Here is a 23,685-nt window from a genome sequence, read left to right as displayed (position 1 = left end):
CTTAATGGGACTTACATTAGACTAACAGAAATGCATTTGGTTCAAATGGATCTGTTCTAAGTCTGGATCCAGTCTGATATTAATTCTGAATTATGGACCTACAAAAGAAATCTTTCTCTCATATACACACACTTATAAGCATACATGACATACCCAGCTGCAGGTCTCACAGAGTGTTTTCTGCATGCTTCAGATAAAAGTTCTTCTTGCTCTATCATTTCTTCTTCCTCCTCTTCTTCCTCCTCCTCCTTGTCCTCTTCCACTGCTTCCAGTTCATGTAAAAAAGGCATAGTATCCTGGCCATGCTTTCTTTCAGATACGATCAGAACATAGCTGGGTGCAGATAGCATATATGAAACAAAGTCTTCAAAATCAGGCTGGAGAAAAAATATTTTGCATTAAGTACCAAGAAAGATGCTGACCTCACTGCATTCACCCTGTTATTAATGAGATGAAAATATCACTATATTTAATACCAATCTTATAGTAAACCTGTTTATGAAACTATAATAATATGAATTTTTAGATAACCAGGAAATGTCATGCATGGGAATTTGTACTCCATCTGTTTTTTCTTCTAAGACAACATAAAATAATTTTGTTCCTAGCAAATGATACTTCTGAAATTTCCCTTCCTTGCTTTTCCAACATAATTCCTTGCCAGCTTAGTTCCTAAACCTTGTCCTACACTATTTCATTTTTCTGTATCAGCTATTTCCTTTGCATGCAAGATACAGGCAAGGAGAGGTGAAGGAGGATACTTCCTCTCTCCAGTACACAGCTGTTGCAAGATTCTTTCATATTTAAAAAGGGCTAAGGTCAACCTCCGCAGTTTTCCAAATTGTTTGCTTTTTTATAGTTATATCCCACCTTTCATTCAAGAGCTCATGTGACATACATAGCAATCCCTTCCACCCATTTTCTACCACTACAGCCACCCTGTGGAGTAGATTTGCCTGTGTCAGAAGTAGGCCAGGTGTTATGGAATGTGTCTCTGAAGGGGGGGGTGATTGGTGGATTTCGGCACTGCTGCTGGTTCTCAGGAAGGATGGAGCACATTCCAAGGAGATGGAGGAGATAAGTGGAGGCACAGCCTAGGAGGTAATGATGGGAAAACAAAGAAGTTCAGGATAGCCCCGCCCTAGAGTCTCCCAGGTTATTTCCCCTTAGGTTAGGTAGGGTAGCTTTAGTCTGGCAAGATTCTGTCTATATGGTGTGAACAAATAAAGAACTGGAGTTTGAATGGACTGACTCTTTGTTGTTCTTGGGCTGGGCCTGACACCAGGTCATGGAAGAGTCAACACAAGGACTACTGGAATTCTTCTTTATTGTGGTAGAGCATAATCACTGAATCTTAAAAGCTTGCCAGACATTCTGTCTCTTAAAATCAAGGCAGGGTTATTTTGAATCTCTTTCCCATGATCTCTCCTTTCCCAGGACTGAGTTGTCATTTACTTTATCATAACAGATCTTGCATTCTTTCATTAAATTTATCTCCTCTATATCACCTCTCCCATCAGGCTCAGGCTCCTCTTTTGCATGCAAAGAAGGCTCAGGCAAATCACTTTGAGAATCAGCTATAGGTTCACTCCCCAACTCTCACTTGGCAACTCCCCAAGATCAACAAACAAGTCTTGCTGTGCAGAGTGAGATGGAGCTCACTCTGTCTTCTATTCTTGTTGCATGGCAACCAAACTGGAGACTTTATAGGTGCAGGCAGCATGGAGTCCTCTTCATCTTGGAGCTCATTTTTAATAATCATGATAGCAGATTATGGGGGAGGGGCTTGTGTAAGAATTTCAGATGAAGCTGGTATACAAACTATGGAGTGTGGACAACTGTTGCACTCTTCCACAACATCTCAGATGGGGCAGCCCTTCTGATGAATAAGGTATTCCACTTATCTCCTCCTGTGTTTCGAATGCAGAATACATTCCACCTCATTTTATTCTTCCCCATCTACCAGTACAGGGAATGGGAGGGGGAACCGTTGTGGAATACAAGAAGCATGGGGGCTCCTCATGAGCCAGCAATGTCTGATGGAAGACCAGATGAATCTTCACAGACACAGGCAATTGCAACTAAAAGGCTATTGGGTTAATTTGCTGAATAACTGGAAAAAAGCCAATAAATGTTGATACTTTTTAACATTTTAGACAGGTAGACAGAAGAAAAAAAATTAGTGGAAAGTCACATCAAATTCCCCACCACAATTATGGCACCCTCTTGCTGTGTGCATCTGTGGTTCACTTGTATGCAAACTTTGCCAAATCTAGCTATTCTTTAACAATAGCACTGATGATATTACCTAGTTGGGTAATGAAGTGTCTGCATGCAAACAGCCAAGCTCAGAGAACACCAAGGACTCCACAGTTAACTCCTGAGCTACTTATATTCTCTTCTATTCTTTAAGAGTAGCTGAGCAACCTGTCAGATCTGCAGAAGGTCTGAGGCATGAGGAACAGTGGATGCTGGAGTTCTAAAGAGCAAGATATGGTGGGTGGTAGCCATAGACTGCCTTAAAGGGAGACATGCTTCTGGAGGAATATATTGAGTTGCTTTATGCAAATTCTGCAAGTGGCAAGAATTCAGTCCAATTGTCCTGCTGATAACAGATATAGCATATCAAATATTGTTCTAATAATTGGTTCACTCTCTCACTTTTTCCGTAAGAGACTGAAAGATTCAAAGATACCTTATGAATCTGAATAGCTGGAATAGGCCCTTTGGTAACTTGGATGTAAATTGAGTGCTGCGTTCTGAGATGATACGATTGACTAAGCTTCTGTACCTAAAAAAGTGGCCTACTTCTGGCTTTTATGTGTGTGGTTGTTAGGATTCTGTTTAATGTAGCAGTAATAAACACTAGAGACCTACTCCTCATCGCAGCGTGATTTCTGACTGTTAGGACAGTGGCTCTCCTTAGGCTGTTACAACCATGCCCTTTCAAAATCTGACTCCCCTGAACCGGAGGAGCTGAATTCAGCAATGACAACTACTCTTACTGGCTGTTGGGTTTTTTGGGGGGGGGTGGTTAGGGTTGGGGGTGGGGATGCATTCCTTGGTCTGAGTTTAGGGAAGATTGCCTTCACAGGGCTAAATGCTGCTTCAGTCCAAGATACTACTGTCTTGTTCTGTTGGATTTTTCTCATTTGGGTTGAGGTATAGAGCCAGATGTCTAGGAAGGAAGCTAAACAAATAAATAAGAAAACGTTGTGTGGCATCTCTGAATAACAGATTGGAAAAAACAACCACATCTTCAGTTTCCTCTTTTTAAGAAATTCAAATATAGTAACTGGGTTTGTCTCTGGCTAGTTTCAATAATTTTGCTAGGTACCTAAACATGACAGACTGCCATTTAGGGGAAATTTAGTGTATATGTAGCTTAAAATAGCTGGAATGCAGCACTATCTGTGCATATATATTTTATCTTTTGGGGGAAATACACACAAATTAAATAGATATGACAAAAAAGATTATAATTCAGTGATAGAACATGTTTTCCATTCAGAAAATTCCAGATTTAACTTCACCTAATCAGACCAGGTAACAATTCACAGGAAAGAATTTTTCTGACTGAATAAACAATCTGATGAGGTAGAAGAGTGGTACTTCTATCCACTGATTTTCTGAATAGTGATGTGGTTACTCTTTCATGCTGACACTTACAGATTTGAGGTTAGTTAAAATAATCTTTAAAGATTCTTTCCTACGTTGTAATTATTGGGACCTAAAAATTCTGGTGAATATAGCTCTCAGTGTGGTTGGGCTGAGGTAATCTCTCTTAAGACCTGATAAAGAGGCAGTTGATAGCCATGACTCTGCTACAAGCTCCAAGAGGACCTCTGGGATTTGGCTAGATCTTTTAGCCATGTTCCATTTAAGGGATATTTAAATGGAAGATATTATTCTTTTGTGATACTGTGCCAAGGAGAAGAATTTAGCCTAGCCTATATTCTTATGACTAAGAGGCAGAGAACTAACTTTACTAACTTTAACTTTTATAAGGTCAGCTGGGAGGCCTGCATATGTTCCCACAATGGGCTTGGCTCACATTGCAGTGCCAGGAATAGGGCTTTTCCAGTAACAACACTCCAATTGTGGAGCTCTGTCTCTATAGTTATTCAACTGACTCTGTGCTGTCTTCTTTCAGAAACAAATGAAGACATGCCTGTTCATGATTCCATTCCAGATGTTTATGGGAGAACTCTCTTTAAACTTCCCTGTTATTAAGTTAGTTTTTTGGCTTTTAAAAAAGTTAATTGTGTTCGTTGCTTTCAAGCATTGTGGTTTTATTGTGAGTAGGACAAAGAATAGGACAAAGCAATATTGAGCCAACTTCTAATGTTAAAATTATCTCCTGAAATATTCACCATAAAATGGCCAATCATCAAAACAGCAATTCAAGATTTCTTGCTTCTTCCATAAGTAGGAATGCAAAGCTATTCATGTTAGCTGGTTTCCTGTGGCTTTGGATGATTAAGCCTACCACAACAAACTTCTTCATCAGAATTAAGGGGTAAGAATTACTTTAGAAGTCTCACAATCAACAGAACCACAAAAGAAACTAATATTTCCTACCAAATAAACAGAATGTTACATCTAACTAACAGCCAAAAGCACTGAAACTTTAGAGGGGAAGAAGGATGCAAGGTACGATTGATGAAAGAGGATGTTGGGGGAAGGGGAAGAGAATGTATTTATGTTTTAGCACATGGATTCGTTATATAATGTTTGCATTGTCTAGTAGCTCTTGGTTAAGATCTGAATGCTCTTTTTGTATTCTTAGTTCATGTTTGTTAGATTTATATTTCAGCTTTCCTCCAGGAGCCTCACTCCCTGGTCCTAGTCCAATGCCTTAACCTCTACCTTTTTCTGGCTCTCACATGTATTGAAAATATATAACTGGCTATTGATGAACATGTAGGTTTGAATATACAGGGCTGTACATATGAAAATAAACGGATGTTCCCTAAGAAATGTTTATAATAAGAGTACTTTCTATTTAAGCTTGTTTTAAAATGCTAGATATTTTGTGATTGGCAGAGTGACTCTCCATTCAACCATTCAGGAAGCACTCTATCTAAGCACCTCTTTATGGTCATGAATCAAAGTACCCAAGTTAACAACAAAAGGCCACAGAGTCAAATACATTGTATTTGAAACAAATTAACAAACAAACAAAAAATGTGGGCACAGAGGGAAATGGAAGCATATATAGCAACAGAAACAAACAAACAAACAAACCAAAATTAAAATTCCTAGCTAATGATGAACAATTAATAATTGTATTGTATGGTATAGGGTATGTGACCAAACAAACCCAATTATAATATGGATAAAATAAACACAAAAAATTGGTGAGTAGGTAAGTATCCCCCCCCAAAACAGCCATGTCTTCTTCATCAATATAATGAGAAATGAGAAATGTCATGTCATTATACAGGTAAGGAATGGGTAGATAATGTAATGCTACATTAATATGAGGAAGGGGTGACTTTCAAATGTTACATTATTTGTAGGGGCTTCATTTTATGTAGTTGGACACATTAATGGCATATAGAGGCCTGACATGCAAGTTAAGGACATAAATATGCTTTGTCACTCTTTGGGTGCCATGAGTACCTGCAGGCACCAACCATCACTGTACTAATCTCCTTCAATTGACATAACTACGTTTGGTAATGCTGGTTGGCAAACCTGAAAAGCATCTAGTGAGGCTTTCACTACTGACTCAGGAACCAAAATATCTTTAGTCTAGCTGTGCTCTTGAAGCCATTTCTCCATTAGTGATTTATATGACTTCTAACATCACCCAGCCATTGTTGAAATAATAGAAAGCTTGTCCTCATTACTGTTACATCACAACAGTGATAGTTCATGCTCTCAAAGAAGACACTCTACGTCACTATCGGGAAGGTACCCTTTAACAGAAGTTCTTTTATATAGTGTTAATTCCTGGGTTACTTAAAAGGCATAATACCAGATGGTTGAACTCTCAAAGCTATATTAACATGCAATTTATATCATAAATAATTTTCAATAATTACAGTGAACATTATTGCCCTCTATATTGAACGATTTTATATCTTATCAGTGACTATGATCTGCCCCCTTATCCCCCCACCTTCTTGAGCTTATTACCTCTTCTGATTTGTTTTGATAAAAATCCCTAACTTGTTCATCAGTTAACATCTTCAATTCTTCTGCAAGAATGACAGAGCCTGCTTCAATAATCTTCAGTTGTAGGTTAGAAATGTTCAAGCATATTTAGAAAGGGAAAAATGGTTTATTGGTTTAAGTTGAAGCTCTTAAGTTTTTTTAAATTAACCAGTTATTTAGTTTAAGGACACTAAATTTAAACAAATGTACCTCTTACCAAAGCCTTAAAGGAATTTCCTTTCTAAAGAAAAGAAAAGATATACTGTAATTTTATTAATTTACCCATCAATAAGCCAGGGCTACCAATTATTCTTAGAATTAAAAGTTGCATTTGATACTTCTTTTTCTTTTCTTCTTACTCCACCCTACCACAGACATCAAACTACCTGATCTCTTTCCCATGGTTAGAAAACCAGAGACAAACTATTAGCTAATAGGATTGTGCCAAGAAAGTTATAAGTTGCCTACCTTTACATTAGTTGGATTTCTCACAAAGAATGCTGTTCCTAAAATGTTCAATATGGAGGTAGGACTGCAGGTAGATTTTTAATATGTATATTCCATGTTCTGCATGAGAACTTAAGATTCTTTTCATTTAAATTAATACTTGCTGGGAAATGGACATACAGGATCAGGGTTTGAAGGTGTTTAAAAAGGTTTAAATTGTTATAATCATTGCTGCTCAGTGAAGTGGAAACGGAACAAAAGTTTCCAGTGCTAGACTTGGCAATGACTTTATTACAACGCTTGACAAGGTGCTGCATTCTGAGAACTGGCAAAATACAGTTCAAAGACAAAGTCAGTACAGTTCTGAGGGAGTTTTGAGCAGCATGTGGATTATAGAGCAAGCTAAATAAGGGGTAAATTTGATAAGTTATTACTTAGAGTGCACCTGCTTTTTCTGTTTTGTTTATCTTTTCTGGTGCTCTAAGTTCAGGAGAACCTGCTCCTTAACATGACCACCATGCATGTAGAGGGAAGGATATGCATACAGGGAAGGCTGTAAATCCGTGAGGGTTTTTTTTTTAAAAAAAGATTAGTGCCAATGGATTTTTTTCCCCTTTATTAAACCACCCCATTGGTAGGGGGAATTTTACGAAGTAAGTATCAGGCAGGAGGGAAGTTTAGTTCCCCCTTTCCTTGGTGTGGTCCAGTTTGGAAGGTAAGCATATACTCCAGAAAAGGACAAAGGCAAACCACTTCCATACTTTTGCCAAGAAAACTAGGGCATCTCTATGAAGTCACCAGGAGTCAAGCCTGACTTCCATGAGAGTTTCCTTTTTTAACCACAATAAACAGTCAATTGTACTGACCTCAGTTTGGCAGACTTAGTTTGTACTTTAGTGCAAATGGCGGATAAAGTCCATAGTTTGGTAAAACAGGCCAGACAATGTTTGTACTTCCATGTGCATTTCAACTACATTTTACATGTATTATATGTACCATACCCATAGAATCCTGTTCACCATTTAATGTACATTTGGCCCTAATCTGCATGTGATAGTTTTGATTCAAATTGGCCCCCAACTTACTTATTCTAAAATAATAATAATAATAATAAGCCTAAATGCTAAGTATTTAATCCATCCTATAGTTTTGGCCCTAAAACCTTATTGCACGTAAGTATGTGTTTGATATGTAGCTTTCATGAATACCCCACTAAAAGGTAAAATTGCAATTCCTACTTATGTTATTTTCTTACCACTAAATGGAAGTGGTTTGCCATTTTGTTCTTCTGGTTCTTTTTTCAATTTCCCTCTCTAGCCTACAGCTCACAATTTCATGGTGGTCTCTCATCTAAATACTAACCAGATCTTAGTTTTTCAAAGTCAGACAAAGTCAGTCACATCCTGTTATCTTCCTTTACATACGACACATTGTTTTATTTATTCAATTTCTCTACTGCAGCCCATGACAAAAGGTATCTTGAACATTATATACTTTAAATGCAAAATTTCAAAACATTAACATAAGAGCATAACAATATAGCATTACAGTGTAAAAGTTTAGGTGTTTGAAAGCCCCATCAGCAAAGGAAGTCCTGGGTGAAACAAGACTGCACTTTAGCAGGTGCCAAAACACATCAAGGCTGGTGCCTCCTGAATGCCACTGAGAAAAGCATTCCCAAGGGGCAGCTGTCACATCTGGGAGTAACTCAAAAGAATGCCTTTTCCAATGTTCTTAGTGCTTCCCAGATCTAGTAGATGATTTGACAGGCAACAGAGTCCCACGTTGGTTAGAATTTTGTATGCCATTGGCAAAACCTTGACCTAGTTCAGCAGCTAATAGGCAGCCAATGCAGGAACTTCAGCAGCAATTTTTTTTTTAATCGTATGGCATAGCAGTTTGGTGTTCATGCTGCTTTTCTTGCTGGGAAATCCTTGTGAGGTCCAGCAGCCAGATGTGTAGACTATTTAGCTGTGACAAATCATGTTTCCCCAGGTGCACCACAAGGAGGCTAGTCTACATTGCATTGAGTTGGGCTGAGAGAAAGTGACTGGCCCAAGGACCAATATGATAGGTGCTTAATAAGATGACTCCTTCAGCGATCTGGCTGCTGCATTCTATACAGTAATAGCTTCTAAGCCATGTACAGGGGTAGCTCCCCAGAAAGCATATTAAAATAATCCAAATATTAGGGTACCAGTGTCTGAGCCATAGTGACTAGACTACCCAGCTAAGAAAGGGCATTGCTAATCAAATACCCTCTTTATCGTAGAGCAGGGGCATCTGTGGTGGGGGGTAGGAAGAGTCAATAAATAAAAATAGTCCCTGTGCCTGTATGATCAAAGCCCTGGCTCTTCCTATGTTAAAGTAGTCATTCAATGATGGATCTAAGAGCAACCACCTGCCAAGCAGGACAGTTCACCTGTGCTCTTAACAAGCCTTGTCATGGCTTACCATAAACTGACATAACAGCATATCATCTGTTCAGCTCAGGGGGCTCATGAATTTTGCAGATCCAACTTAGCAAATTCCTACTGCTCTGAAGTTTAAAATTGAAATGGAATTGTATGTGTTTTTAAGCTCACCATTTCCTTAAGTTCTTCAACTTTTCCTTCAGCAACAGCATCAGGTTTTATAACGACAACCATATATTTTTCCTCCTCTAAAAGAAAAGCGATATGGAACATGTATAACAAAGCTATCCATTCCAGAAGAGCAAATATTCATACACACTTAACATTTATTTGTTACTCTAAAAAGAGCTGTCACTGAACTATTTGTGTCTGAGACCAATGTATTTGCCTGCAGTTATTTTCTCAGCTTTCTGAGTTTAGAGGTGTGTTATGAAAATGAAATAATTAAATACTTCAGCAGAACTCTAATTATTACATAAAGCAAATGCTTTTCTTTAATATCCCAGCTTTGCAGGATACATTTTTTGTTAAGACATACCCTATATACTATAACACAGAAAACTTGGAAGAATAAAATCTTCTTCAAAAGATCCACAAACAATTATACTTCAGGCTAACGGAATATCAATGGAAATGAATGGATTGTCTGGAAAAGATAACTGAATTAAATGAATTAAGAACCTTGCAAGTTCTACTTGGTTCAGAAATAAAGAAGGCTCAACATATCCAAAGCAATAGAATAGTTTTCAAACAACAAGCAGCCAATGACAAGCTCGATAGCAGTACACACTATGTGCATCCTAGGTCTGTGCATGCTTCAAAAATGATTTGAAAGCAGTGTCTTGGTCCTCACATGAGCTTTAAGAAATAGACTCATTAAAGTGACTTTCAAAGCAGTGGCATCTCTTCTCAGAGTCACACAGAAGATTGGAAAACAACATAGCTGCTTTAGTGAATAGCAGAAAGCTGCTATGGTCTTGTGAGATCCAAGCACTTCTTCCTAATCATTTCTGAAGCATACACATCCTCTCTCTCTCTCTCTCTCTCTCTCTCTCTCTCTCTCTCTCTCTCTGTGTGTGTGTGTGTGTGTAAAGATACAGTTTACATAGCCATTCCTTGGCTCCATCTGGTTACAGATTACTTGTATGCAGAATAGGTAATTAGGTCTTCAGGGAAGAATTAAATTTCTAATAAATACACTTCAGATAGAAATTTACATCTTCTTGGGGTTTACATCTTTTAAGTTTACATATTCTTGGGGTGATTTCCTGCCATTGCTATTCTAACAATAGGACATGAATTTGACTGAAGAAATGCTAGTTTGGTATTTGCCTAACAGTTTTATTTTTTTCAAGCCTGGATAAGCATGCATACATAGAATTGCATGTTACAGATGAGCTACCATATGATGTGAGTTGCATATTAAATGGCTATATTTGTGTGTGTGTGTATGTGTGTATTTGCAGCTCACAAAGTACACTTAAGTCCTCATCAATTTATACCACAGTTAATGAGTTAACTTTTAAAGTATCACAAAACTGTTTGTTGCTGCTGCTGCAGATCAACACAAGTTTCTAGATATTATACCCAAAACTCCACCGCCACCTAGCAATCCTTGGTAACAGGAGTTTCAAAGAAATTAGCAACAAAATTTATTTTATTTTTTTAAATAAGCAGCTATTTGACTCCAAGATTACATGCCTGACAAAATAACAATAAAGGGCCATCTCAGAAATGTATAAAATGGGACAGAGTTAAAGGATCGCAGGCAATTTATTGATCAGACTAGATTTGTGATAGAAATACTTTATATATATTTTCTAAGTGCTGAATGCAACGGATATAGTATGCTCTTGTCCAATTTTTCTACAACAACATTTCTGTGGGATAGGTAGGGCTGGCTCCAAGCCAACTAGTGAGTTTCCATAACTGAGGGTGAACCTGAAGCTGGACTTCCTCGTGCTAGTCCAACAGCTTTCTGGCTTTCCATGACCTTATAGCAGAGTATCAACTTCCATAAATATAGTAGTAGCAGCAACAACAATGACGATTGCCAAACTATAATAGATTAAGAATAATCTTCCTAGAAACATGCATTCCCCACACCAATGAAAGTACCTAGTTTCAAATCATCAGACAACCATAGAGCTCACTGTGTAACTTTGAGCCAAGCCTTGTATCTTAGCCTAATCTGCGGTAAAGACTGAGAGGTTAAAATCAGGGAACAGGAGAAATCATGATTATTTGGAGAAAGGATGGGATATAAGCCTAGCACATTAATAACAGTGTCATGACAGGATTGCAGACTCCCTTTTTAATGTATGCACACAATTTATTTATATTTCAATTAAAACTTTATAGAACAGGCAACAAAAACCCACCAGATAATAGGTATATGATGAACTAAACCAAAGGTGATTGGGACACTTCTGACAGCATGGCTTCCCAAAAGCTATGCACAACAGATTTTCCTTCCTAAAAATATTGGATACCAATCAGAAACGAATGACCTCTAGGAATTTGTTCATGAGCTAGCACATTCATGAACAGTCTGATTTTTGCTGCAGAGTAAATCAAAGCATTATTGTTTAACACATCCATCCAAGTTCATAAATAATACCTAGCCACAACAACAAAGCGACATTGATAACTTAATGTTGCTAATACTGAAGTATATATACCTGATTTGAGACAGACAGGAAACACAATCAACTAGCAATAGTTTCTTTTGCCTGAGATGATTCCCATTCCATCAGTTCAATTATTGATTTCTGTTTCTGTTTCATTTCTTGGGAAAAGAGTACAGTATATGTAGAGCCAAAGTACCTACTATATTACAGAATCACTCTCTGAGGAAGAGATACTGATCTTTGGGGTGGGGGGGGGAGGGTTACATTCCAGACGCTCTGTAAGAAATTCAAAAGAAGTGATAAAAGTTGCTTTTTGAGCTCTATCCTAAACTACTGCTTACTTTGGACCTATAATGTGCATGGAATTGAGAACCTCTATCTGGAATCATAGTTGCTACTCCAACATTCTGCACTGATTGCTCCAGTTACATGTGCAGCAAATAAAGTAACAGAAGTATATGAAGGAAGAGTGATTAGATGGAAAAGAAGAGGAAGGAAGTCTTGGTTGGGTAGAAAATTGGAAGGATTCTGATAGTACCTTTTCTAATTAACAGATGTTATTAAAAAGCTTTTAATATTAACAAATTTATGAAATTTATGAAATTTATTAGCGGGAAAATACGCTATTAGATTCCTGATATTTTTGCCACCATGGACTAACATGGCTCTCCTCTTACAATTGTTGGAGAGAATTGATGGGAAATATAGAAGCTGAAAAATATAGAAGTTTAAAGAAGAAAAAGTAAAGAGTTGCATGGATGTGGTAGAAGGAAAGATGGTTTGCAAGGATAGAAAGGTTTGGAGTGGTAGAGCAATTGCTGGGTAAACTAGTTTTACACAGGTGTCCCTTTCTCCTGCCTTTAATTTCTTTTGACTATTACTTCTCTTTTCCTGCACTTTGTATATTGCCCAACCTAAAGGGGGCAGTGATGGGCATGTACAGTATACGTACAAGCATGTAAAATGAATAAATATCATGCCTTTCCAAGTATGTTATCTCCTCCCTAATTCTCCCTAAAGCATTGGAAATTGGCTTCTTTGTGAGAGGCAATATTAAAATTGTCTAATAGTGTTTGAGAAAGATAGATCTTGCTACAGGATGGTATTAAAAAACATATTTAAATGGCATGGCTGGATTCTAGAAACATGATGGATCTTCCCAGTATGACAGATCATATTTTTTTTTCTCTTTAATTGCTTCTCTCAACCAGATTTCAATAACCTAGATATGAAATAATACCATCATATATTCATAACAGTATCTTTAGGCCCAAAATTTTTATTACAGATACCTTGTTATGGCCTGGCCATAAAACAGCACCCAATCACATTTTCATAATTTGGCAGGAAAGGTTTAGGGGCATGAGTATTGATAATCTGGCATCAAAAACCAGAGCACATCACAGTTTGATAGCATATCTTCTGGTTGGTGATTCTAATGGGCATTTTTGATGTAGATAGGCAAGTAGAATAATGTCATCAGAGAACGCAATTGATCTTACTGGTAGAACAACAGACTCAAAACCAATTTCAATAATCCTCATTATATCTCATTCTATATTTTTCCAGCAACAGAGCAAACTGTATTTTGAAAACAAAGAAAAAGAGAAGATGTTTCCAAAATCTGATTTCTGGCTGCTGTTAGTGCAGATATTCTACTGCCTAAAGCAAAGTCTATATGGCTTCATAGCCCATGAAAGCTAACTCAAGCTTTTAAAACACCAATTCTTGCTTTTAGGCACCTCATTTTATTGAAAAGCCTGAATCTGGTTCTCATATTTGGTTAAATATGAGAATTGCACTGAGGGGGAGACCTTGTATTCTAATGAAGAGTAAGACCTAATGCACTCTGAATACAGTATAGGCATGGAGGCAACCCCAGGGCTGAGCAAAAGTATTTTGATACCAGCAGCACAGGGCAAACTGGTATCCCCATTTCACTCACAAAAGGCTATTGGATTGATCCAACTGATCATGAGTACAGTATTCATTGGATGGCTTTCAGTGTTGGAAGTCCTGGCAAATCCAGCATGCCTCATTAGCATGTGAATTAGCATGTAAATTGAGTTGTCCCACAATGCAACTCTGAGGAAGCTATTTGTTGCCACTCCTACTTCCTCTTTCTCTCTTTTCCCTTCTTCTACCCAGGGAGAAGCAAGCATGCTGCTCTGCTCTCCATTCATCAGGGCCATGTGCTCGGGCCTTGATGAAGGATTCTGCCCCTTTCTTCCACACAGTTCTTGGCAGCTGTAGGGCTGAGAGTTTAGGGCAAACTAAGTATTTAGAAAGAAAAGAAGAACAAAGGAACTTCATCTTTTCCACCAAGATGGATGTAACAGAACAACAAAGAATAAAATCAGTAAGATTCTTTTTACTTCTTAACCTAATATATCTAAGCGTGTGATTCTTTATGCTTGGGAGGGCTGAGTGTGTAAGATCAATAACCTGTGTTTCTCTGACAAACTCACTGAAGCTATCTAAGATAATTTTCCTTTTCTGTGCCAGCTTCTCAGCTGTGTTATAAGGTCTGCTCCATTTCAGTGGTTCTAGCAGGCCACTAAATTGGCTTCATTCGGCACATTTAAAAAGGTGGATCTTTCATCATATGGTCACATCCAAAATCTTTGACCCCGCTGTGGATGCCCCTGCCTGAAACCACTAGTATTTGTTTGCTGCTACAAACAATATTGCACCGAAATATTTCAAAGAGTCCATCCTGTTTATGAACATCTGTATAGTTGCATTGCTATCTAAGAGCTTTCATATAATAAGACTCACCTTCAGCTGCTTCTTCTTCAGCTTCTTCTTCTGATTCTTTCTCTTCTATAAACATGAGCTCTGGCATCTAAAATTAAATGTCTACATTGTCAAACTCTGGTGATATCTATTTAAAAGAAGTCTGTATGGTAGTTATTAGTTTCTACATCTAAATCTGACTCAGTATATTTTAATTTTAAAAACCTTTCTGCAGAGGTGAGATTTTCAATGCAGTTTTCAAAATATAAAATAAAATCAACAAGGTAGTTTTTCGAAATCAACTTCCAAGAGTTGCAATAGTAGAAATGGCATGCCACTAGCAAAATTTTATCAATAGAGAGAGGTAGAAATGAGAGGCAGGCCACCCTGTCGATGCAGTTGGGAGACTGGCAGCTTTTATTATCCTTAAATGGTTTCTATTCCAGGTTGCTTCTTAGACAAACATTATAATAGGCAGAATAGGGATTAGTGAGCTGAAGAGGAACACCAAGGAGAATCACAATCTCATCCAGAAGCAGGATGACTCATGCCACCAAGAGAAAAAGATTGATGATATTTTTCCCCTGCCTTTCCCAACCAAGCAGGCAAAGTCTAAATTTCCTTCTGGTGTGTTTCTTGGGGTCAGCCTGGAAAGCTGAATCTTTCCTGCTTGTGAAGAGTTCCATGTTGGACTTCTGCTATCAGCTGGCAACCTATCCAGGAACAATAGGGACATTTCATTATGGAACAACCTATTTCAGAAGTCCACACATCTTAAAGTTGCTAAGGTTGAGAAACACTATCCTAGATCACCGATGAACTGCCATGGGATCCTTCTTGGCTAAAACCAATGGTTTCAAACAACTCATAAATTATAAGCAACTCAACAGCAATTTAAATGTTATCAAACTTAGAACCAAAGGATATTTGACATAGGAGGATCAACAAAGAATGTTTTCAAACTGAAAAAAAGATAGGGATGAAAACTAGATAAAATAGGAACTCCCTGGGAGCTTCCCTCTTTCCACAATCTAATGGAAAGTTCCAACAAATGCTATTAATTATGCTGGACAGAGTGGGGGGCAAAGATATTATGTCTAGGAGAAAGCTTCATTAACTTCAGAGCAACTCCTTGCAAAATATGCCTAGCAAGATCCTGCACCTTCCAAAGAATCTGAAGGTATTTAATATTATTAGAATGTGCTAATTGTAAACTTGTCTGCTAACTTCTGCTCATCTTGAAAAAGGTAAGAACTGGTTAGTAGTTGGATGAGGAAGCAGCAGGGAATCTCAGATTTATCTGATAGGCTAAATTGGAAAGTAAAATGTGAAGCCATTAGTGGACAGCTAGGACCACTGAATGGAGCAGGCTTAACACAGCAGAGAAGCTGTGCACAGGAAAAGAATATTATCTCAAATGGCTTTAATGAGCACGTTAGAGAAATACAGGTTATTGATCTTACACACTCAGTCCTCCCAAGCATAAAGAATCACACACTTAGACAAAGTAGGTTTAAAAGTAAAAGGAGTCTTACTGATTTTATTCTTGGTTCAGTTACATCCATCTTCAGGGGAAAAATGAAAATTCCTTGTTTCTTCTGTTCCCTAAACTTAATGAACTCTTAGCCCTTATAGCTGCCAAAAGCTGCATGCAGATAGGGGAAAAATCCTTATTCAAGGCCCAAGCATGTGGCCATAATGGACGGAGAGCAGCAAAAGCATGCTGCCTCCTAGGATGGTGAAGGAGGAAGAAAGAGGAAGTGGGAGGGACAACAAACAGCTTCCTCTAGAAGCACAGAGAGTTGCCTCATGGGATCAACCAATCTATATGTTAATGAGGCATGCCGATTTGCCAGGGCCTCCAACAAAATGTAACTAACAAACATCCTGGAAGAAGTCAGTGGCAAATGACTTGCTATGGATGTTTCCATGTTGTTATCCAGTGAGACATTATCTTTAATTGTAAGCTTAGTCTCCTATTGTTACTTTATATGGAACTACACACAAACTAATGGCCTTAGGTCATAATACATTGGCATATTCTCCTTTAAACACCATAGATAGGGGCATCTATCTAAATTGGAACTACCACTAGTACTAGTACTAACAGCACTATTGCTCTATTAGTCAATTACCTTCATTGCCGATGTCTTTCATTCAATGAAAAAAATCTGATTTAACTGTAGCTGACATTGGTGGAGAACAGATGGGGAGGGAGGGGACATTCTGCTCATGAAAGGCCCATTCATTTCCAAAGGGATTTGTGAAAGAGAAATATGCTAATAGAAAAGCAATAAAAAAATATGAGATAAGCGATTGTGAGTTCTAGTCCCACCTTAGGCATGAAAGCTGGGTGACTTTGGGCCAGTTCCTCTCCCTCAGCCCAACCCACCTCACAGGGTGGTTGTTGTGGGGAAAATAGGAGGAGGAAGGAGCATTAGGTATGTTCCTCACCTTGAGTTATTTATAAAAATAATAAAGGTGGGAAATAAAATAAAATAAAATAGCAGCAATTCCATTCAATGAAAAGAAATAGGGAAACTATTATAACTAATAAAGCAAAATGTGACATATAAATATATTTTTAAAAACCATGTGTATGTATTTGTGTGTGTGTGTATATAAAATAGAACAGTCACAGTAAGAATAGAAGAGTTACCTCTGGCCTTTGCACTTCTCCTGCCACAATTTTTCTTTCTAGTTCAATTAGTTCTATGACTTTTCTATTTAGAAGAGGTCCATTTACTCCTCTTACAATATCTATCATCTTGCCATCCTGAAAAACAAACATATTCATCATGCATTCTGTTTAGGAATCTCTCATTATTTATATTTAGAGTTATAGAACTGTATATTCTTAGATTAAATGTACCAATACATTTCTGTGGTTTACTTTTATAATTTTTTTTTACAAATAAATGAAAAAGCAGAAGAGCCTCTTGGATATAAATAATGTTGGATATTCTAGCCTACCTCATCTGTTATTCAGAATATTCAGCCATTGGGCCATGCTGACTGGGAATTCTGGGAACTATAGTATGAATACTTCTTGAAGATACAAGCTGGAAAAGGCTACTATACACAATGGCTATGTTTTCATCACATACTGAGTCATACAATCACACTGTAGTTGAGTTGGATGAATTCAACCCTTTTGGTTATTTTATGGTTCTTTGCACTGTGTGAATTCATTAAGTTGGGTTATTTGTGCAAATCATAATTATGTTAATCTTGGGCAATAATTTCATATGAACCCAATCAAATAGGGGGGAAGTCCCACTGGACCTAACTTGGTTAATCGAGCTGCCTTCATGTTGAATCAACTAATTTAAGCCTGTATGATACATTGATCTATCTATCATCTATCTATCTATCTTGAAATCTTGCATTCAGCTATTCTCACATATAACTTACATTCTTTCATTCATAATAATTCTAGAGAATCAGAGAGATGACCTTGAAGGAAATATGCAAGAACTGTTACATAAGCAAAGACACCTGAAATATTTCTTAAGTTCTAGGGAAAAAGATAGTATTTGGGAAGTGACTCAGATAGGCTTCTCCCTGATTCATTGAGATATAAGAGGGAGGGACGGTAAAGTACGATCAGGCTTGCAAGTTTCAATTATTATAGTCTATCTCAAAGTATAGTTTAATTATTGCAGTGTAGTCTGTTTCCTGATCTGGTCCATCCTGAAGGGCTGACAAAATTATATCTTATATCTAGGCTGTATTACTCCAGAAGACCATTGGATATCAGTGAAGAGATATAGAAAACTCTGATCCATTGCTGCTATCTAGTGATTGTTCAGAATTATGCAGACCTGATATGATAGTCTTGCACATAAGATGCATTCTGGCTCTCATTAGCTTAATTCTGCAATTAGACTTCAGAAAAACCTATTAAAGTCAATGAAAAGCTTCTTCCATGGCTGATTGTAGGATGCATATGTATGTGAGGAGTGGGAGCAATTTGAGAGAGACTCCCTGCTGCATGAAGAGTTAACTTTTCTCTCCCTTACTGTAAATCATTCTGTCAAATCAGTGTCCTGTCCGCAATTAGTTTTGGGAAAATAAAAAAAAGGGGGGGGGGAGAAAAAGTCTTTCTTTGCTTTCTCCCCAAGCCTGATTGCTTGGTAGGGGGGCTAAAGGAGACCCTGTGACCAAGTGAGGAGTTTGGCAGTCTGCTTCTATCCCACAGGCTGGATATTCTTCATTGTGGCATACTTAGCCTGGTGTCCTCCAGATGGTTGGGATTTGCAGCAGTTTCACCCAGCATGGCCAATGGCAAGGGACTGTGGGAGGTGCAATTGGAAACATCCAGATTGTTCGTAACAGTGTGCCACCAAAATCTGGCTTTGCACAATTATGCAGCACCAGCAGATGGCAGACCCTCTCTCTGAGTGCTGCCTTCTCAGATCAAAAAGCTTCTTCTAGAGTAGAATTTGCTGCAGCTCTGGGCTGATGGTTTTGTTTTCTTGAAAAAGTTTTTGCTTTGGTTTTTTTAAAAAAAAAATCTGTTTCAGCTGAGTAGTAAAAATGGAGAAATTGCTTAAAACGTGCAGCTCTAGATCCATGTGTGTAAATATTCACTGATCTGTTCGGTTAATCATTCTTTGTTGATTATCATGGGATTTTTTTTTTTCTGAAACCCCTTTCTGTTTGGGGCTATTTCTACCAAAGCCAGTGGAATAAATGCTGAGGATGATATAATTTGTAAGAAAATCTATGGGCATCACAATAGAAAGACATTTACATGGACAAATATTCTCATATACAGTTCTATATATATCTGATGCAGAAGATTCCAGCCCTCCTAAATTATTGGTCACTTTTTGTATATTTCATGACTCAAGAAAATATCATGTGTTATTACACACATTTAACCCTATGCAAAGCACTTTCCCCATCCCTATTACGGTGCACTTACCAGACAGAAGACAAAAGCAGGTTCACATTTCTCTTTAAATGGAAGCAGGGTCACCACACTATCAGCATCTGCCTTAAATGAATAATATACAAATATATCTGCTATATTTTTTTCTTCTGGGTCATGTTGTACAGTAACAATTACCATATGATTCTCTATTGTGGTTTATTGTAGCTTCATCAGAACTTGGGCTGCAAAATCTAGACCAGTAGATGGAAGAAAAGAAGTCTAAACTCATTCTTTGAACTATCTATTGGTTACCCTGATTTTTTGAAGCTAAGATCTGGTAGCCCTGTTTATTGAGAGCTTTGATTTATAGTCTGCTGATTGTTTTCCTCTTATTTCTAATGTAGATCCCAATGAAAATCAATCCCAATATTACAACTACCATTGTAGTTGCCACTGAAAAATGCAAAGCTAAAGAAATGACTATGATTGACCTACCCAAAGGTAAGCATTCTGCTATTCTGCTATTTCATTTGGCTTCTCTACTCAAATAAATAGGGTAAAACCACTTCATTATGGGTAAATCAGAGCCAAATTTCATGTAATTCTAAATGCTTTTAGTCACCTTAGACTGGATAAAATATATGTATGATTATAAGACATCCACTGAAATCCTTGGAAGTCTAAGCCAGCTTCTAGCATTTATTTCTTTAAAACCATCTTCCTTCTTGCCTAGAACAGGTCACTCCTTCTCCTTTATCAAGCTTCAAAATCTATATATCAAGAAGAAGCAGCAGCCATGTTGCTTTTAATCAATATACTTTTTAGCGTATCACTTGCCTGCCCAAATTTTGAAGAATAGTTTCTGGTCTAATCATTAGATGGGTTAAATGTATTTAGTTGGGATGTTAAGCCAGTAGTTCTTTGTCACTTCATCATCTCACCTCCTCTCTATAGACCATAACAAACCTATTGTGTGCCTTAAATGAACCTGATGACACCTACATTCCCTCTTCCCAATTTCAGTTTGTGTTATGGAAGTTTTTAATGATAGTTTTATTTCCAAATAATCTCCCTGTCGAAATGAGACTACGTCTGTCAGTGGAAGTGTTAATATCACAAACTGTGCTTCTCCAAAGTATTTAGCATGAGAAAGTATACAAGAATCTTCCATAAGTGACATATGGTGTGTCTGGCTCTTGGACATGCTTGGAGGTATGCAAATTGAAGTCCAACTTATAGGGAGGGTGCCAGCTTAGAAAATGTTAGTTGATTATCCAAATTCTTACCACAGCAAAATGTAGAAGATTATCTTCACCATATTCATTTTTTAGCTTCCTGAACAAGTTTACTACAGCTTTGCAAGGTCCACACCATGCCTGATAAACATCTACCACTGATAAAATATAGAGACACAACATAAATCCCTATTTTAAAAAATTAGCAACACTGATTTTTCTTTCTTTGCTGGAACTCTCACCCATGCATAATATGAAAATGTGGATATGATCTCAAGTTAAAATGATACATGCCTTAGGCTCCCAGAAAATAAAAATTATACATCAATAATGGACAGAAAGGGCACATTTATAATACTTAGAAGCCCTATTCTAAGAATCAGCAAATGCTTTAGGTTTAATCACTGTCCGACTTCTGATGAATGCCATTGTTCACTGCATAATTCCTCCTTAACATAATAAGGCAATCAGTGGAGGTAAAAACTCTTTCCTGCTTTATTATGTCCAGAGAAGGGAATCCCTTCTTTCCCAAGTGGATACCTCAGGGTACAATGGGCCAAATCATCCAACATATCTAGAGCAGGGGGTTTTCAAACTGTTTCAGACTGCAGAACCTGGTAATTAAAAGAAAAAGAAAAAGGAAGAAAAGAAAAAATTCCCAGAACTCCTGATCAAAAGGCGAAGTTCTAGTGAGAGAAAATTGGCTGTGCTCAACTGATTTTTATTTTATTTTATTTTATTTGCCTTTAGGTCAGTGTTTTTCAGCCTTCACAACTTTAAGATGTATAGACTTCAACTCCCAGAATTCCTCATCTGCATCACCTGATTTTTCTCCAAGATAAGAAGTGAACCCCCCCCCCCACCAGATTTGATACATCTTGAGGTTGCCCTAGAATAGTATTTTACAACCGTGGCAACTTGAAGATGTGTGGACTTCAACTCCCAGAATTCCCTATCAAGTTCTCACTAGGATCCTGGCATTCTGACTTCTGCAATTGGCCAACACCATCTGGTCCAAACCAGATTGGCTGCAATTGGCTGCTATGTAAGAGGGTCAAGACTCAAATTAGACCTTAAATTAAACTAAATTTGTATTTATTTAAAAATTAACATAACCAACCCCAGTAGATTCTAATAATGATAGGATCTCAGCAAGCAGGAAAAAAAGCTTACACCTTTCTTTCCTTGTTCTGGTTCTGTTGACAATTAAATCTAGCAAAGTTCCTCTTTGTGTTGGACAGAAATTCTCCTTTGGCACCGAAAGGGCTGGGACTTAGGAATGGGCTTGGCAATTTGAATTCAATAGAAGCCTTTCTAAGAGGATGGGCTTCTGAACATATGCAGAATGTGGAAAGAATACTGAGAAATTAAGTCTCAGCAGGTCCCATTTAAAATGAATAAATCAAATGCTCATAATGTAGTCCTGGATACAGAGTATGGGCTTAGCTCTGCTATCAGTGAGTACTGGCAGACATTCATTCTATTTGAATTAAAATTAGATTTATTAAGAAAGCCCAAGAGCAAGAGAGAGTGGAACAGGATATTCTCTTTATTTGTTAAGCACAGAAATGCATTTAACTAACAACAGACCAGGCAAAAAGCAAATCCTGGGACTGCCTGTGAAAACCCTTCCCCTTATCTGTCACTCTACATTTGCCCCAGTAGTCAACACAGTAGTCATTGGTGCAAAGAAATGATGTCATCTCCAACAAATGGTTTCTCCAGCATCATGCTAGTTTGAGAAATTACACACTATGCCGGAAATAGCTTATGTGAGTTTCTGAATTTAATTCTAAAAGGAGGGGTCACTCAATATTAAAGTACTTTCCCCAGGGATGGAGAACTAAAAGTGGGCAAAGTTGCAGGGAGGGCTAAGTGGGAGCAGAGAAAGAAGGCAATTGATCCAGGCCTTTAGCTCAAAGGAATTTAGATTTAAATGCTTGCTTAGAAAAAAACAACAACTTAAATATATTAAAGTTATATGTCTCTCGTGAGCTCAGAACTTTTACTTTATTTTATTTTATTATTTTATTTTACTGTGTCCTGTCCTATGCTATCATTTTTTATTTGTACAGTGGATATTGGACTTGCAAAGTGCACATGAACATCTCTGAGCTGCAGAAAGGGGAGGCTCCATTCCAAGTTTATAACATGAATATACTTGTAAGTGGTACACAAAGTGAAACACACATGTGCCTAAAGTACATGTAAGCAATATGCAAGAAGCACAGAGACAAACACACCTGTTAGACCTTTATTCAGCAGCATCTCATCCCATTGTGTTTGATTGAGTATTATTGTCTAAAGTAAAAACAAATAGAGAACGCTGTTTCCTCAGCATGCTTGCTTACCCAAAGAACAATTGGATAATTAAGCTAACAAAGCAAGAAGGATACCTGTAACTGAATTTCTTTCTTCTTACTTGCCATTGTTATTCCCTGTGATGGTGCAAACATAACAAATAGAATTCAATGAGAAATATACCAATATAACTGTTGGCAAGAGGAAACACTTTTATGTTGGGTTCAGTCTAAATTGAAAAGGCTAGTTTTTGCACGTAAAAGAAAGAAACGGTTTTGGGTAAAAGGAAAACATGGTTTCCTGAACTTCAAAAGAAGGCATGGATGCCATGCTAAAATGCTGATATCACGTTTATTAAAAGGCTAATAACGAAGCCTAAAATTCCAGGTAACAACAGCAAAACACAGCATAAGGCTGAGGTAAAACCTTACTCCATCTCCCTCCACTTCTGGATTTCCTTGAGAGTAGGCTCTTTAAACTGTGGAACAAGCTCTCCTCAACCTTGAACTGTTTGTATGTACATTTCACTTTCAGACTGACAAAGATCTCACAATAATAAGATGAAGATAAGTGGAGGAGCGGGGAGCATTTATTCATACGTACAGGCTACCATTACTGCCATATTAATAGAAATTCCCACATTAACGTACCTCACAGACACATATTATGACACAAGTCACAGCACAAGTACCTTTGTTTCATTATACCTCCTGTATTAATTAATGCAAGATAGCTGCTTCCAGAAGGTGAAACTGTTGGCAGGAGGAAGCATGAGCAGGAGATGGGCAGGCTTTTACTGCTGTTGCTATGGTCACCAAAGAACATCTAGAATAAATCCCAACTGTAGAAAATGGGTAGGTCATGATACTCAGCAGGATGGA

General features: G+C 37.7%; 1 protein-coding gene across 1 annotated transcript in view; it reads right to left on the bottom strand.

The window, feature by feature from the left end:
* NME8 (NME/NM23 family member 8) overlaps nt 1-22,932 on the bottom strand; it is a 33,047-nt gene extending 10,115 nt beyond the window's left edge. The window contains exons 1-9 of the mRNA XM_063301955.1: nt 22,900-22,932; nt 22,747-22,804; nt 20,555-20,661; nt 19,320-19,391; nt 17,049-17,165; nt 14,432-14,498; nt 9,195-9,271; nt 6,145-6,237; nt 154-377 (exon numbers count right to left, since the gene is read on the bottom strand). Coding sequence (XP_063158025.1) covers nt 154-377; nt 6,145-6,237; nt 9,195-9,271; nt 14,432-14,498; nt 17,049-17,165; nt 19,320-19,391; nt 20,555-20,661; nt 22,747-22,804; nt 22,900-22,932 — 848 coding nt within the window. The remainder of the gene's footprint in view (nt 1-153; nt 378-6,144; nt 6,238-9,194; nt 9,272-14,431; nt 14,499-17,048; nt 17,166-19,319; nt 19,392-20,554; nt 20,662-22,746; nt 22,805-22,899) is intronic.
* Nucleotides 22,933-23,685: the final 753 nt, after the last annotated feature.

The sequence above is a fragment of the Candoia aspera genome, chromosome 4, assembly GCF_035149785.1.
Source record: "Candoia aspera isolate rCanAsp1 chromosome 4, rCanAsp1.hap2, whole genome shotgun sequence".
Lineage (NCBI taxonomy): Eukaryota > Metazoa > Chordata > Lepidosauria > Squamata > Boidae > Candoia > Candoia aspera.
The sequence above is the reverse complement of the archived record's forward strand: the minus strand, read 5'-3'. Positions and strand labels throughout refer to the sequence as shown.